This window comes from Bubalus kerabau, chromosome 16 (genome assembly GCF_029407905.1).
Source record: "Bubalus kerabau isolate K-KA32 ecotype Philippines breed swamp buffalo chromosome 16, PCC_UOA_SB_1v2, whole genome shotgun sequence".
In the NCBI taxonomy this organism is placed as follows: Eukaryota; Metazoa; Chordata; class Mammalia; order Artiodactyla; family Bovidae; genus Bubalus; species Bubalus kerabau.
In genome coordinates, this window is record NC_073639.1 from 10,172,754 (window position 1) to 10,189,580 (window position 16,827).

The following is a 16,827-nucleotide window of genomic DNA, read 5'->3' on the forward strand; positions in this document are numbered from 1 at the left end:
TGCTTGGACAGAAGTGGGCCCCAAGGCCCGCTGGGAGTCCTGTTTCAAGCTCATTGCTGTTTTGAGTCACGGAATAGAGAAAACAGTTGTTTACTTGTGTGGGTATTAATACTTTATCCAGCCCCACTGAGGCTTCATGAAACAAAGTCATAGAAAGTCAGTCCATTTAAACCTTTTTCCCACCCCTCGCGGTTTTTAAGATGCCAGCCTGCCCTATAAATAAACATAAGTGCTATCTGCTAAATTTAGTGAAAATCAGTCAACTCCAGTGGAAAGCAGAAATTTTGTTCATTTTCCAAGTAGAAAGAAAAGCAATGTAAGCTCTCCCACAGTTATGTTTATTTTGTTTCTTAGACTTTGTGCCTTAGCTACTTGTCCCAATCTGACGGAACATTTGAGAAGGGCCTCCACATAGTATATGGGGTTTGTGGGACAGTTTTGCCTGATGCAGTTGGTGAGAACGCATCTGAGCTCTCTGGTGGCAGATTTCGGTGTCCTCTGTTATGAGAGATTTCAGTGGAGGAATGGGCCTAGCAGCCCCAATTCAGCATCTCCTGACAGCCTGCTGTACTCACCACAGTGCCCTGTGTGTGTGCTCAGCTGTGTCCCAACTCTTTGCGACCCTGTAGACTGTAGCCCGCCAGACTCCTCTGCCCATGGGATTTTCCCAGCAAGAGTACTGGAGTGGGTTGCCATTTCCTCCTCCAGTACCCTGCTGTTTTCAGATGTAAGACTTTCATCTTTTCTGTGTTATGTTTAACTCTCTTGAGTAGCCCTACAGGAAAGATTAACACACTGAGACAGATGCTTTTTCTTTTTTAATATAGTTGATTTACAATGTTCTGCTCACTTCTGTACAGCAAAGTGACTGTCAGTTTGACAAAGTTGTACACATGTATACCTTCTTTTTTATATTCTTTTCCATTAAGATTTATCCCAGGACATGGACTGTAGCACCCTGTGCTATTCCTTCAGCAGGGCCTTGTCGTCCATCTTTTCCATTAAGATTTATCCCAGGACATTGACTGTAGCACCCTGTGCAATTCCTTCAGCAGGGCCTTGTCGTCCATCCGTCCTGTATGTGATAGTTGTCGTCTGCTGACCCCAGACACCCAGTCCATCCCTCCCCGGCTCCCTCCTCCCCTTCGGCAACCACATGTCAAGACAGACACTCTTGACTCCAGATCTCACTTCTGATGGTTGCGGGCCCGGGGGCACTGAGAAGGTTCCTGAAGCTGTTCCTTCCCCAAAGGAAAGTGGAGGGGAATGGGACACTCGGCCCCAAAGATGGCAGGCACAGTAGTGCCTTCACCGAGCCTCCAATACCTGTCTGCAGCCAAGCAGACAACCAGGAACATGCTGCTCCCAGGGAAAGGGCCACAGACAGCTGCTGACATGTCCAGAGCCGCACAGGGCGGAGTTCGGGGGACAGCCTACTCGAGGCCCAGCGAGACTGTAGGGAGATACAGCTGTGACCCTCCAAGTCAGTGACTTCTGCCGCCTCGAGTCTGTCCGTCTGTGTGCAGTCTCAAGATGCGTGGTTTATTTGAACAACCTCCTTGCCCAGCCAGTTAGTCCCTGTTTAAAGCCATAATCTTTTGTTTCTGGTGTCATGGGAAAGGGTAAGTGTCTCTAAGAACAGAGAGACAGGAGATACCATGACGAAGGCTGGTTGTCAGATGGATTGTTTTCTGAGTTTTGCTCCGGGTCTCTTGTTAGCTTGAAATGGCCTGGTTTTCTGTCTGGATGAATTGCCTATAAAATAATTTCCCATGACAAATATCTGTATATCCCATAGGTAATACTACTTTAAAGCTAATAACTAAAAAAGCATCTGCAACCTTATTGACTAGTTTTAGACCGCCCAGACTTAGAAGACTCACCGTCCGACCACAGCTGAAGGAAAATCCATTTGGTCAACATTGTCGCTCGGCATTTTTGAGCTCCATGCAATTTTCAGAATTGATTTTATTCTTCATTTTATGAAATCACATCCAGTGCTTGCCAACTTAAGGGTGCTTTCACAGTCTGTGCACAGAAAAAATAACCGATATTTTGTTCCGGTCAAATCGAATCAAAAGACACGTCTTCCAGCTTGACTCCTGCAAAACCCACGGTTATTTCATTCATTTCAAGTGCAGGCACCAAGGGGCTTTCAGAGGTGGATCCACCAGGCGCAGAGCCGTCTGAGCGCCCAGCTTGGGGACTGTCGGGGCTCTGTCCCCAAGCCCATCCTGAAGCCTCGTGTCCTGTCTGTGGGCCGCTTTCCTTTCTGGGACAGTTAACAGAAGACCGCTGCTGAGTTACACAGGTCTCCTCCATGTCACGAGCATTTTGGCAGCACTGACTTTAGGCCCACTGAAGGTTGATTATCATCAGAATTGATTTCTTGACAACATCCTTTTTGCGCCCCATTCTCCCAGTATTTGATTATGCTTGTCTGCTGTCAGCTTTTATTACCTGAGTTATTTGACTTTGATTGTCCAAGGGAAAGTCCGGTTCCCCAGTTGGTTTCCCTCCGCGTCCCTCCCAGAGCGAGTGCGTCACAGACAGTGGAACTTCACAGCCGACTGTCCATGGGTGAGAGGAGTCCAACTCAGATGTGTGCACTTTCTGGCTTTGCTACAAACAGAGCACAGGTGAAATTGTTGGGACCAGGGTTTTATTCAGATTTTAAGGGTCCTCAAGCCCTCTGGGAATGTGATCCAGAGGTGGAAATTGTGGAGACCACAATAGGACTATAGACCGCCCCAACCCCTGAAAGCATGTAGTCTCCGAGTCATACCAGAGGGCACACCGTTGGTGTTTGGGGTCACTTTCAGAGCTGCAGACGCCCATGTTCTTGAAAGTGGTGGTGGTGGTTCAGGATTCCGGCTCCCTCCCTCCTCTCAGTGGAGAGCGGTGCTCCTATGCCAGCTCCACACCACCCATTACCACCTTTTCATTTTCACCACTGACGACACCTCTGAATGAGTCCTTTTTTTTTTCCTCACCCCCTGAAGGATTTCCACAGCCACTGCTTGTTTCCATGAGAAGCAGGGGGAGGTCCGTTCACATCTAGACTCGGGCCCTTCCCCACTGCACATTCCTGTCCTCCCTGGGGCTGTGCCTTGTGCTTTTTGCCCGGGAACCACCACTGTCTCGGGGCATGCTTGCCTGCTGTCCGTCTTGTCCCAGAACTAGCACTGATGTGCTTTTCAGGGCCATTTTTCACTAAGTTGTTGGGTCTGTGTTCTGTTTTTCTCACTTTGGAAGAGTGACTGGACTCGCAGGAATGATGGGAAGCACAGAGTTCATGTGCAGATTCAGGACCATCTTCTCCGTAGGAACACCCCTCTGCACGGTGACACGCGAGAGCCCAGCCCGGTGAGAGCTGCTGTCATTTAGTCACAGATTGGGGTCCCCAGGCTGTCAGCCGCTCCCACCACAGCTTCATGACCTGCCCAGTTCAGTTCAGCCACTCAGTCATGTCCAACTCTTTGCGACCCTCCCCGTCCATCACTAACTCCCAGAGCTTGCTCAAACTCATGTCCATTGAGTCAGTGATGCCATCCAGCCATCTCATCCTCTGTTGTCCCCTTCTCCTCCTGCCTTCAGTCTTTGCCAGCATCAGGGTCTTTTCCAATGAGTCAGTTCTTCACATCAGGCGGCCAGAGTATTGGAGCTTCAGCTTTAGCATCAATCCTTCCAGTGAACACCCAGGACTGGTCTCCTTTAAGATGCACTGGTTGGATCTCCTTGCAGTCCAAGGGACTCTCAAGAGTCTTCTCCAACACCACAGTTCAAAAGCATCAATTCTTCAGCGCTCAGCTTTCTTCACAGTCCAACTCTCACATCCATACAACTTTGACTAGATGGACTTTTGTTGACAAAGGAATGTCTCTGTTTTTTAATATGCTGTCTAGGTTGGTCATAGCTTTTCTTCCAAGGAGTAAGCATCTTTTAATTTCATGGCTGCAATCACCATCTGCAGTGATTTTGGAGCCCAAGAAAATAAAGTCTCTCACTGTTTCCACTGTTTCTCCATCTATTTGCCATGAAGTGATGGGACTGGATGCCATGATCTTCATTTTTTGAATGTTGAGCTTTAAGCCAACTTTTTCACTCTCCTCTTTCACTTTCATCAAGAAGCTCTTTAGTTCTTCACTTTCTGCCATAAGGGTGGTGTCAACTGCATATCCAAGGTTATTGATATTTCTCCCGGTAATCTTGATTCTAGCTTGCACTTCATCCAGCCTGGCGTTTCGCATTATGTACCCTGCGTATAAGTTATAAGCAGGGTGACAACATACAACTTTGATGTACTCCTTTCCCAGTTTGGAACCTATCTGTTATTCCATGTCTGGTTCTAACTGTTGCTTCTCGATCTGCATATAGATTTCTCAGGAGGCAGGTCAGGTGGTCTGGTATTCCCATCTCTTTCAGAATTTTCCACAGTTTGTTTTGATCTACACACTCAAAGGCTTTGGCATAGTCAATAAAGCAGAAGTAGATGTTTTTCTTGAATTCTTTTGCTTTTTTTGATGATCCAGTGGATGTTGGCAATTTGATCTCTGGTTCCTCTGCCTTTTCTAAATCCAGCTTGAACATCTGCAATTTCATGGTTCGTGTACTGTTGAAGCCTGGCTTGGAGAATTTTGAGCATTACTTTACTAGCATGTGAGATGAGTGCAATTGTGTGGTGGTTTGAACTTTCTTTGGCATTGCCCTTCTTTGGGATTGGAATGAAAATTGACCGTTTTCAGTTCTGTGGCCACTGCTGAGTTTTCCAAATTTGCTGGCATATTGAGTGCAGCACTTTAACAGCATCATAGTTTGGTCTCAGGTCAAACAACAGGGAGGGAACCCAGCCCCGCCCATCGACAGAAAACTGGATTAAAGATTTACTGAGCATGGCCACACCCATCAGAAAAAGACCCAGTTTCCCCCACAGTCAGTCTCTCCCATCAGGAAGCTTCCATAAGCCTCTTATTCCTATCCTTCAGAGAGCCAACAGAATGAAAACCACAATCACAGAAAACTAATCAAACTGATCACATGGACCACAGCCTTGTCTAACTCAATGAAACTATGAGCCATGCCATGTGGGGCCACCCGACAGACAGATCATGGTGGAGACTTCAGACAGAATGTGGTCCACTGGAGAAGGGAATGGCAAACCACTTCAGCATTCCTGCCTTGAGAACCCCATGAACAGTATGAAAAGGCAAAAGTATATGACACTGAAAGATGAACTCCCCAGGTCCGTAGGTGCCCAGTATGCTGCTGGAGATCAGTGGAGAAATAACTCCAGAAAGAATGAAGAGATAGAGCCAAAGCAAAAACTACACCCAGTTGTAGATGTGACTGGTGATGGAAGTAAAATCTGATGCTGTAAAGAGCAATATTGCATAGGAACCTGGATAGTTAGGTCCTTGAATCAAGGTAAATTGGAAGTGGTCAAACAGGAGATGGTAAGAGTGAACGTTGACATTTTAGGAATCAGAGAACTAAAATGGATGGGAGTGGGCATATTTAACTCAGATGACCATATATCTACTTCTGTGGGCAAGAATCCCTGAGAAGAAATGGAGTAGCCATCATAGTCAACAAAAGAGTCTGAGATGCCCTGCCTGCCCACTTAGGTATAAACTTGTGCCTTGGTCACCCACATCGAAGTAGTTAGAACGCAGGGAAATAGGAGGTGCTTCTCACCAAACCTCTGTGAGTGACCACGGGGTTTGTTTTGTAGCTTGGGATGCTGCTGAAGCAGGCAGCGTCCATGAGAGCATGCTCCCTACTTCTCTGGGGAGGGCGTGGAGGCACGCCAGTCGTCTTCCCAGCCGCGGAAGCCCTGACTAGGAAGGGGGTGCCACTGTTGTCCCCCCAGTCTGGGAACCAGCGTGTGTCAGGCCCAGCGGAGAGCGCCGCGGGGTTTAGACGATCTTGGCAACAGCAGCACTGGAACCTGCCGTTTTCTGCTCCTGGTTTCTAGGCTGCTTGCTAAGGGCCTTTGCGGCATTTTTACTATGCTAAGAACCTTTGAACAGCTGGCAACTCTCAAATAGAATAATGAAAATGATAGGGAAACATGTTCTTTGGATGGGCAATTTGCTGTGTGTCGTACCCAGCCCTAGTGGGTGCTCGGCTTCAGTCCCCGGGAAGACGGGGTGTGAGTGTCCTCCAGGAGCAGCGTCGGAACCTGGGGGACGAGTACAGAGCCCCAGGCCTGCTGTTTCCTTGTGTCGGTGTTGGGGTGGGATGAGTTAGTGTGGAGAAGGCTCCTGTAATGGTTGCAGTGGGGGCTACTGTGAGCATCAGTGGCAGCCGCGGCAGCCCCCTCGCATGGCTGGCCATGGAGCAGGCATTCAGGCGGTGAGGCTGGCTTTGGGCACTCCCTGCCACACAACCAGCTGCTCCATGGTACGTGTTCTGTGTCCTGTCTCTGCCCCGCCTCTGCCACCAGCCAGCCGTCTCTCTCGGGTTGCATTCCCCTTCTAAATATAGTCCAGCCTCGTCCTGCCCCGTCATCAGGTGCCCAGGGTGTGTGACTGAGGACAGGAAGGGCAGTTGCAAAATCTGCCTTTATCCTGTTCCAACAGGATAGACTCCTGGCATCTTGTCATCTCTGAAGGTAGACTGAAAAGTTGGCTTTCGGGCACCTTGCAGAGGTGGATGGGGTCCCTTTCCAAAGCAGCAGAGAAGGCGAGGGGACCCCACTGCCTTGCCGCATCCCAGCAGTGACCAGCAGACAGATTCCCTGGCAGTGGAGGGTTCCCGTCTGTGACGGAGAGGCTGGCTTGGCACTGGCTCTGGATAGAATGGAATGCTTTGGGAAATTTGATTAAAATGTGGAAAAGATGCTTCTCAGTCGCAAAGCTGTAGAGAGCGCCTGGCATGACACAAAAGCCAGGACCAGTCGTCTCTGCCACCTGGGCTTTCTCTGAAGGAAGTTCCAGCTGCAGTCAGCCAGCAGGCTTGATGCCCTGTGCAGCTGAGTTTCAGCTCCATCTGATGTGGGGTAGATGATTCGTGCTGGCTTGTTGCCTCTAAGAAGGATGTTAAGGGGCCCCTAATGCACTGGCCTTTCTGCTTTGCTCTTAATATGATTTTCATGTCAAGGAATTACTGGTCTGCTGTTTTCCTGCAAAAACCAGATGGCTTCATGGCTGCATTCACAGGGACTTCTGAGATCCCTGCCAAGCTTATTAGCATCTGCCAATCTCACAGAAAAACAAGGCCTTACCTAGAATGCTGTGTGGCTTTTTTTTTTCCCCCGAAAAGAGAGCTTCTGCTGTAAAGAGTGCAAGTGGGCAGCCCACGTGTGACTTTGCGTGCACCTGTCACTCTGGCGGCAGCAGCTCAGCCTCCCACAGCCCCACCACCCACAGCTCACCCCGCCACGGTCGCAGCCTTCCCCATTGCCTGCAGATCATGAACTGAACCCACGCATCCCCAGTGAAGCCCTGCTCCAGCTCCGAGACGCTGCTTCACAGCACTGACAGGAAAAGACAAACAGAAATCTGACTTGCTGCGTTATCCAGCCAATAAAAAACCACCCAAGGGTAGAGAAATAGATACTCATCACGTCCCAGCAACTCAGCCAGGCCTGTGAGTTCAAGTGCAATATTTCTGGGTGGGTTTAGGAAAAACCTTTCCTTGGCAAAGCAGAGTCCCCCTCCTGACAGCTCTTTTCACCAGCGGGCCAGCCTGTCGGAGTTAGAACAAAGGGAATCCTGCTTGTCTGACTGGGGCCAGATAGTGGTTTCCTCCCTCCCCAGTGGTCTGTGTGCCGTTGTGGAAGTTTGAATACTTTTCCATAAGTTAAGCAGAACTTTCCTCTTCACGCTGTCTGGATTTGCCTTCATCTGTAGTCAAACTTTGGCTGCCAGGGTGGCCTTTGCCCTGGTTTAGCATGAGCAGAATAATAGCATCGGCTTGAAAAGAGATTCAGGAGGTGATTATGGGATCATTCAGTAGGCTTGTCAGCAGAGAATGCGTCTGTTTTGAAGGGCACGTAGTGGGGTGTGTTGTTGTTTTTTAATGGATTTTCTATTTTAGCCACTGTGTGCTTGAGTGTATATTATAGCAGCTACAACAGCAAAACATTGAGAGCACTTCTGCTAGTGTGTCTTGCTTCTTCCCAGTATTGTATTTTTCTAGAATGTTCTTTTGATTAATGAAGGCTCTCTGAAAGGGATGAGGGTGAAAGCCTTACCTGCCATATAAGGTTAAAAAAGGATATTTCAAAAGTGTGGTTTGGTTTGAATTTCAGCAGGTAGGGGAAACTTGCTACTTAAATTGTGTTTCCTCTGCATTTGGAAACTTCAGTCTCCCAGATGTGTGTAGAAGATGATTTTATTTTCCTTATTGAAAAATAAGAGGTAGGCTTAGCCGGATTTCCCAGTTCTGCCAGACCCATCGGGGTGGATAGTTAGCCGCAGTGAACGACTTGATGAGTGACTTGGGGGCTCATCTTAGGCATCACTGTAGCAATTCCATGGCGCTTCCCCTGGTGGTCTAGCAGCTGAGACTCCGAGCTCCCAGTGCAGGGGGCCTGGGTTCACTCACTGGTTGGGGAGCTGGACCCCACATGCTGCAGCAGAGAGCCCTCGTGCCACAGCTAAGACCTAATGCAGCCAAGTAAATAAACTGTAGCAATTCCAATATTTAAAGGTGAACGTGGCATGATAAAGGATGAACATTCGTGTGTGGTTTTTTGTTTTTTTTTTTAATACAAGGCAGTGGGAGACTTGATTCATCCACTGATGCTGACCAGGCAGCTGCCGTGATCTGGCACTGACATAGCTCTGGTCACAGAGAGAGAGGGCGGCGTGGCCCTTGGCTCGCAGAACTGGTAGTCCCGAGTGGGAGGGGCCTCTGCCAACACGTGTCCATGATGAGCCAAGCCGCGGTCATTTTCCTGGAGCACAGCGAGAGCTGGGGTCAGCCGGGCGTGGCCCGGCCAGTCTCATGGCCTAAGTGGGTCACATGCCCATGTCCTTTCTCAGTTTGAGAACATGTTGAAAATCACTTCCGTCGCTTCTGGAGAGGATACGCAGAGGAGTGCAGTTATGATCCACTTTTGACTTTTCAGAAGTAGAATATCCTTTCTGTTCCTTTTTGGTCTGCTTCTTTTCTTACCTTCTTATTCCAGCAGTTGCTAGGACTTTCGAGAGGAGATGGGCCTGGAAAGAGGACAGTAAACTCAGGCCGGACATACTGCTCCAGGATGAAGGCTGTGGTGCACGCGGCCGACACGGCGAGGGCAGCAGGTTTGGGGTGGTGGATTCCGCTGCCGTGGACCGCAGAGCCCGGGCATCCTTTGCCGGTGCTGCGTGAAGGCAGGGTGGCAGCCGTAGGAGTAGCGCCCTTGCTGTCTGCTTAAAGCGCTTTGTCAGAATTCTCTGCTGACACCTCTGTGTTTGGGAAGTACCAGGAGACGTCTCAGAGGCGGCAGAGGGTGGCAGTTTCAGAATGCTGATCTTCCATTTGGGGGAGGTTTTATATCATTTTATTTTTTTCTTCCTTGACAGAATGAAGTTGGCCTACTGGAGTTCTTCCAAAATGTGATCAAAGAAACTAGGGCAGAGCCCAAAAAAGTGACTAGTTGGGTCCTCAACACTTTTCTGGGCTTTTTAAAGCAACAGAACCTTGCCGTCAGTGAGAGGTGAGTGGGGTCTGGGGAGGGCATTTTCTTTTGTTATGATCTCTGTGTCCAGAAGCAGCTGAAATAGTTCAGGGCTTTGAGAGCCCTGAGCTCTCAAAGGCTCTCAGGGCATGAGAGCCAGCAGCTTTGGGGACCACGGGGAGCATAGCCAAGAGGAACACAGGGCGGAAAATGGCAGGAAATGCCAGTTGACCGTGTCCCCTGCCCCTGCCCACCCCCACCCCGTGCCCCGATCTGCTGACGAGACACCGACCTTCCCTGTGAATGTCAGGGTGGTCCGCCTTCACCTGCACATCTGAAAGCTTGTTGGTGTGTTTGGGTCTCTGACCACCCACCCTGGCCTGTGTGCTGTGCTAGGCTGGGGGCCTGAGATGAAAACAATGAAGAGTTGGTCTCGACTGTAAGAAAGCAGTCGGCTCAGTGTGATCCTGCTGCACCACAGCTGTGCCCGGCCACCCGTGAATGCACAAAAAGGGACCAAGCCCAGGGCATCACCCTCAGGAGGTGGAACGAGGCTCCCTCAGAGGCCAGGCCCTGGGGAAGCAGTGGGAGTGGCCAAGAGGAAGGGGCAGGACACCCCCTGAGAAGGGGGAGGGACAGCTGAGCTGGCCCGAGTAGGGGGTGACTGGGGCCAGACTCCACGCCCAGAGGTCAGGGTGCCCGGGCGTGGGGGCCAGCGTGCGTAGACGGCTCAAGGGGGTCCCCGGTGCAGCACCTTGGGGAAGGCCATGCACAGTCTGGGATAAGTGGATCGTGGGTGTGGAGCGTGTAGATGGAACTGGAAGCCGCTGGAGCAGAGGAGAGCTGTCAGGGAGGACATGGCCTGACCATGGCCGCGGAAGTAGCCTGAGACGGCCTGGACTTTACCCGTGGAGCATGGGCAGGCAAGAAGGGGAGAACCGGGAGCGCGGGTGTCAGAGGAGGAAAGGAAAGGGTCGACAGGGAGAGAAGGAGCAGTGCGGGGGCTCATCGGGGACACACAGGTGGGTGGCAGGGACCCAGCAGGACCCCGGGGAAGCAGAGCCCATCTGGGTGGGTGTCATTGCCGCGGGAGCACCCACAGCCGTGGGTTGCGGGAGCGGAGCAGGGGAGACAGGCGTGTGTTGATACATGAGTCGGAACAGTTGTGTGTTCAGAGAAGTTGCCCCATGCGCATTCAGCCTCTGGCTTGCAGTGTGTGTGCGCAGCACCAGCGAGGCCACGCAGCCCCGTACCAGCCGTGACCTCGGCGAGTCACCCTTGGTGTCTAGCTATAAACGCGGCACCCGCCTCCCAGGGTTCTGGAGAGGAGGAGGCGCAGTGCCTGCGAGCCCTCAGCGTTGGCGTCCTTCGCTTTTCATGCTGCCGTGTCAAATACCAACCCCCTCAAGTACCAAACCGGGCATGAGAGCCAGCAGCTTTGGGGACCACGGGGAGCATAGCCAAGAGGAACACAGGGCGGAAAATGGCAGGAAATGCCAGTTGACCGTGTGTTTGGGGCTCAGCCAGTGCACGGAGAGGGTGCAAGGTCACGGGAGCTGAGCCGTGAAGTGCCAGCTGTGGAGAGAGGAGCAGGGCCCAGCCCTAGGGGAGCTCTGTGTCCTGGGGAGGATGGCCCTGCACAGCAGCGCTGTAGTCCAAGGCGGACAGGGTGCTTCCTGCTTAGAAGCACAAGCAACGTGGTGGGAGCAGAGAGGGTGAGACCACGTTGGCCCAAGAGGCTCCAGGAAGGTGTGCTTTGAGGCGTTGGAGGAGATCTAACTCTTAGCCTTAAATAAGGCATTCTGTGTTGTTGGCTGACTACTAGAGTCCCTGAATCTCAGTCTTGGCAGAGCCCTTAGCTACTTTCTGGTTCGGCTCCTTCACGTTTAGTGGAGAAGGAAACCCAGGCCCCAAGAAGTAATGTGCACCGATGCTCAGACCGGAAGCCCATCCCCTGACTTTCAGATCAGTTTCTTGATATGTTGATGTGGGAAAGGAGGGGTTTGCTAACAACCATTGCAGGACCTGAGGTTGATAAAAACCTGTTAAGGGAACCTAGAGCCCCTGGTATTTATCCAAACAGTTTGGAAGCATTACAGACTTAAGAACCCCAAGGGATCCTAACTCTAAATAAAAGTATATTTGGTTGTTCCAAAGTCAAGTAAGGATGAAGTGAAGCAAGTTCTGTCTTGCAGTTTAGGTAGAACAGGAGCTTGGAGCAGACGTTAACCAGTGAGCAACCTCAGCAGCTGGGCTAGCGTTTCCAAAGCCTGGAAGGGCAGTAGCTGCAAAACTGGCAAGGGTCTCATGATGATGCCAGGCAAGGGACACCAGAGATCATGCTGGCTGGAACTCATTTTGCAAATGAGCCTTCATTTTTAAAGACCTCCCAGAAGACTGGTGTTTAAAGGGTCCGACCAGAAAAGTATTAGTCACTTAGTCATGTCTGACTCTTTGTGAGCCCATGGACTGTAACCCACCAGGCTTCTCTGTCTATGGGATTTTTCAGGCAAGAATATGGAGTGGATAGCCATTCCCTTCTCCAGGGGATCTTCCCAACCCAGGGATGGAAACCAGGTCTCCCGCATTACAGGCAGATTGTTTACCATCTGAGTCACCAGGGAAACCCGAAAAGAAAGTGAAAGTTGCTCCGTCATGTCTGACACTTTGCGACCCCATGGACTGTAGCCTACCAGGCTCCTTTGTCCGTGGAATTCTCCAGGCAGGAAGACTGGAGTGGGTTGCCATGCCCTTCTCCAAGATATCTTCCCAACCCAAGAATAGAACCATGGCCTCCTGCATTGCAGACAGATTTCTTACTGTCTGAGCCACCAGAGAAGTGCTTGTTGAACTTGGCCCTTACGTTATTTTGAGTATATAGCTCTTTTGGATGATAACTCCATTAATACCAGGTTTGATTTAGTTACGAAGGTGGACATTACTGGTCCTCTGATGCAGCATTCCCTGGTAGGATCAGGCCAGTGTAACTCTCCAGTTGTTCACTCCAGCTGAGGCCCTGAACCTGCAGGTCAGCTGCAGGCAGCAGCCCCCGAGACCCTGGGAAACCAGCGAAGGCTTTAGAGCCGAGGAGGGACTGACGCCGGCAGGAGGGTTAGTCCCACAGTGTGATGTGCGGGGCCACGTCCAAGAAAGGGATGCAGGAGGCGGGAGCCTGTCTGTGTACAGCCTGCGAGCTGAGGATGCTTGCCATCTCTCACAGAAACCAAACCGGAAGCGTGTGACAGAGACCTGGTGTGTCCCACAGAGCCTTAAGTATTTGGTCCCTGGCTCCTTCTGGAAGAAGTTTCCTGAGCCCTGGCTTAGATGTGTCATGTGGGGAGACAGGACCCCTGAGAGGTAGCTGACCATGTTGGCAGGAGACCATTGCCCTGAAAGCAGTGGCCACCCTGGAGACAGACATGCTCTCCTCCTTTGCCAGACTCAGGTGAAGGCAGAGGATGCAGAAACGAGCCCTGGCCACTCCTCACTAGGGAATGTGGAGGCCCCAGGAGAAGGGGCTTTCCCAGGGTGTGAAGGTGGTCCAGAGGCAGGGTGCAGCAGTGCGGAGAAGCTGTTGTGTTTGGTAACAGGTGAGGGGAGGTGAATTTTTAAGAAGGATAGAGTCTGCATCCAGATGACATGTGCTCGGGAGGCAGACAGTAACCACTGATGCTCTGTATTGGTAAGAAATAAGGTAAGAAGCCAGGCAGAGCGAGTGACGGCAAGATGACTTGGAGGCGTTTAAGATAGGGAAGATCTGAGCATCGTGAAGGCGTGGGAGCAAAGCCACAGGAGACGGGAGCCTGGCATCCGAGGAGGATTTGTCGGAGTGCCAAGTGACAGGATCAGGAGCATGGGCTTGAGGGGCTGTTAGGTGGAAGAGGAGGCGGAGGGCACCCTAGAAGATTCTGGGCCTTCCATCAGCTGGGGGCCTGATGATGTGGGAGGTTGGGGTGCGTGCTGAGAAGGAGTATAGAAAGGAGACTCTAGAACAGACACTCAGCTGGGGGCACACCAGGCAGGGTGCTGGGAATCAGCGAGATGAGCAGGACTGCTGAGCAGCACCTGGGGGTCCAGGCCTCCCTGTCTTCCTCCACGAGCCTCTGTGTCTCACAGGCTTGGGCCTGAAATGAGCCTGTGGATTGCGATGGGCAGTGCATTTCACAGGAGCCACGGTGGCTATGGCTGTGTTGGAGTGTCTGCTTCCAGGATCCAGGCTGCAGATGGAGTGGAGTTGTGATCCCGGAAGAGATCTAAGGGACCAGGTGAAGTTGGAAGGCTCAAGGTGGCTCTCCCCTCCACCTCGTAGGTGGGCTGGGCTGGGGGTGGGAGACTAGCACACACGGCCTCTGTCTTTCACGTTAGAGTTTCCTTCAGCGGAGACACACTCGTGGCCCAGAAACCAGCACGCTCTGACAGCAGCCACTCAGTAGCGTGTGCTTCTGCCATTATGTTCCAAGTCCGACGGCTTGTTTATGTGACTGAGGAGGGGGCCTTTGAGGATTAGGGTGACAGGTCCCAATCTTTGCCATCGTCTTTCTGGAGGTCAGCCCTGGCACAGCTGGAATGAATTGACACAGTGTCCCAGCCCTCCTTGTCAGGGAAGGAGCCCAAGACACAGACACTGTTGACCTACTGTGGGTATAAAAGGGTGACTGAGAAATCCCAAGTCGGTGGAGATATTTTATAGTATATTAAGGTCATTGGATGAAAGGCGAAGTATTTTAAGTTATGCTTGTTCTATTTCTGTCCTCCACCATCCGCACATCCTTTATCACCAGCTCACATGGGAATGGGCACCCTTTCTGTTGAAGGCTCGAGAAATCTAGTTCAGCCTCAGTGCTTATTATACACAATAATTGGCCTTTATGTCGACTAGGGTGGTGGAACATCCAAGAAACCCGAATTTTTAAAGCAACCTGATTCTTTCTTACTTGTCAGTAAGGGTGGGAGGTTAGAGAAGAGGTAACTGTTGCTCTCCCAGCCCTCTCCCTCTCGTCCCGCTGAGATCTGCTTAGGGGGTTACAGCTGCTCCCGGTACCAGACTCCCTCCAAGCCACACATCCGCTAGGAGTTTTCTCTTCTCCTTTCTTTGGAATAAGCGGACACTGGCAGAACAGTGGGGGTCTCCGTGTCTAGTGTGAACGATGCTGTGGGGTCTCATGGTACCTGAGCTGGACCTGGTGAACTTGTGCTCGGTTGGCCTGGAGTCCCAGGAAATAGCCAAGAGCATAACAAAGAAATTAACATTGAGTGATGGGAGCTGAGACTTAAACAGGTGTTATCAAGTCTCTCTAAGCGCTCCAGAAGCTTTTGTTTATGCACTCACAGTAATGTGCTATTTATAAGGCATTTCAGTCTATTTAAAACTGGTGCCCTTGTGACCTCAGACAGACAGCGTTTCATTAGCCTAGGTGCTGTGTGTGTTTAAACGTAGCAAGACCATGTATTTTAAAATAGTCTGTAATTCAATATTTCTACTAACCGAGGCGCTCACCTCCCCCCACCTCTAAATGTGCCTTGATGACACCTCACATGTCCAGTTGGCCTTTTACATCACGGGCTCCTTGGAAATAAGTCACTTCCTGGAAGTGTAGATATAATGACTTCGGACCCTGGTGTGTCCAGAAAGCTCTTGAGAGCCTGCAGGAGCAGAGTGTGTGGGTGCCCATGCGGACACCGGATGGTGTCTCTGGCAGCCACTGCACCCCGAAAGGAAAACTCTTACAGTAAAAAAAGAATTTATATTTGCACAAAAACACTCCAAAAACCAGTTTTGTTAGCTGTTTTGTTTGAAGTAATTTTTAGGCTGATCTTTCAGTCGAAAATATTTAATTACTGTTTTTTTTTTTACTTTTTTCTCTTCTCACCATGGTTCGTGAATTTTGCAGCCACCTCCTTTTCTTGACTAATTAAACTGAGCAGTTGTCTGTTGCTACAACTTCTGCCAAACAGCGGTTACTGTTGGGTAGTAAAATAAAGAAAAACAACACTAGTCACAAAAACGTGTTCTAGCCTGAAATACAAAAGAATAAATAACGCGGGGCCCAGCCAGCCTGTTACTGTCGTTCCTGGCTGGGGAGGCGCGGGTTCAAGCCTGCAGAGGCACGTGCTTTGATCTTGAATAACCGTGAACGCGTATGCTGACAAAGGGAAGTGACACGTTTTCTTCTCTCCTTTCGGGGTGCCAGTCCTGTCACACCCTCCGCCCTGGCTGAGCTGCTGGACCTGCTGGACAGGAAGGCCATCTCTTCGTCCGCAGCCAAGCAGGTAGGTCCACACCTCTTGAGTCCTGAGTCCAGCCACCCTGCTGGCCCAATACAGGTGTTATGGGAAGCTCTGCACTAAGTGAATTTCATCGTGGGAGTCTTGTAATAAACGCTTCTAAGTGCTGTTGGAGGAGGGGGTTGTTTTTGTTTCTTCGTTTGTTGCTTTGTTTTTAGAGGTAATGTCCTCAGCACTCTTTTTGTTGATTTTTGTGTGTTATTTTGGCTGTGCTGGGTCTCCAGCTGCAGCGAGCAGGGCGTCTCTTTGTGGCAGAGCCCCGGCTCTGGGTGCCGTTTCAGTAGTTGTGGCCCACAGGCTTAGGTGCCCCACGGCATGTGGGATCTTTCCACACCAGGGAGTGAACCTGTGTCCCCTGCATTAGCAGGCGGGCTCTCTTTCGTTCAATCTATTTCTTTTTAATTGAGGGATAATTGCTTTACAATATTGTGTTGGTTTCTGCCATACATCAGCATGGATCAGCCATAGGTATACATATGTCCCCTCCCTCTTGAACCCCCGCCCCCATCCCACCCCTCTAGGTTGTCTAGAGCGCCTCTAGAGCACCGGTTTGGTTTCCTTGCATCGTAGAGCACATTCCCACTGGCTGTTTGTTCTCCACATGGTGACGTATGGCTTTCAGTGCTATTCCGTCAGATCATCCCACCCTCTGCTGCCCTCACTGTGTCCACAAGTCTGTTCTGTATGTCTGTGTCTCCTTTGCTGCCTCCAGATAGGTTCATCGTACCATCTTTCTAGATTTCATATATATGCCTTAATATACAATATTTGTTTTTCCTCTTTCTGACTTCACTGTATGTAATGGGCTCTACAGTTATCTACCTTATTAGAACTAACTCACATTCGTTCCTTTTTGTAGCTGAGTCACATTCCGTTGTGTATATGTACACACCTTCTTTAATCAATTCATCCGTCAATGCACATCGAGCATC

The 16,827-nt window shown here is 50.6% G+C and overlaps 1 protein-coding gene across 5 annotated transcripts in view; it reads left to right on the forward strand.

The window, feature by feature from the left end:
• GATB (glutamyl-tRNA amidotransferase subunit B) overlaps positions 1-16,827 on the forward strand; it is a 119,784-nt gene that overhangs the window by 73,529 nt on the left and 29,428 nt on the right. For all 5 annotated transcript variants that reach the window (XR_008703593.1, XR_008703594.1, XM_055550638.1 and 2 more), the window contains 2 exons: positions 9,516-9,649; positions 15,802-15,880. Coding sequence is in view for 3 of the 5 variants with exons in the window: in XM_055550638.1 (XP_055406613.1) it covers positions 9,516-9,649; positions 15,802-15,880 (213 nt within the window). In the remaining 2 variants the exon portion in view is untranslated. The remainder of the gene's footprint in view (positions 1-9,515; positions 9,650-15,801; positions 15,881-16,827) is intronic.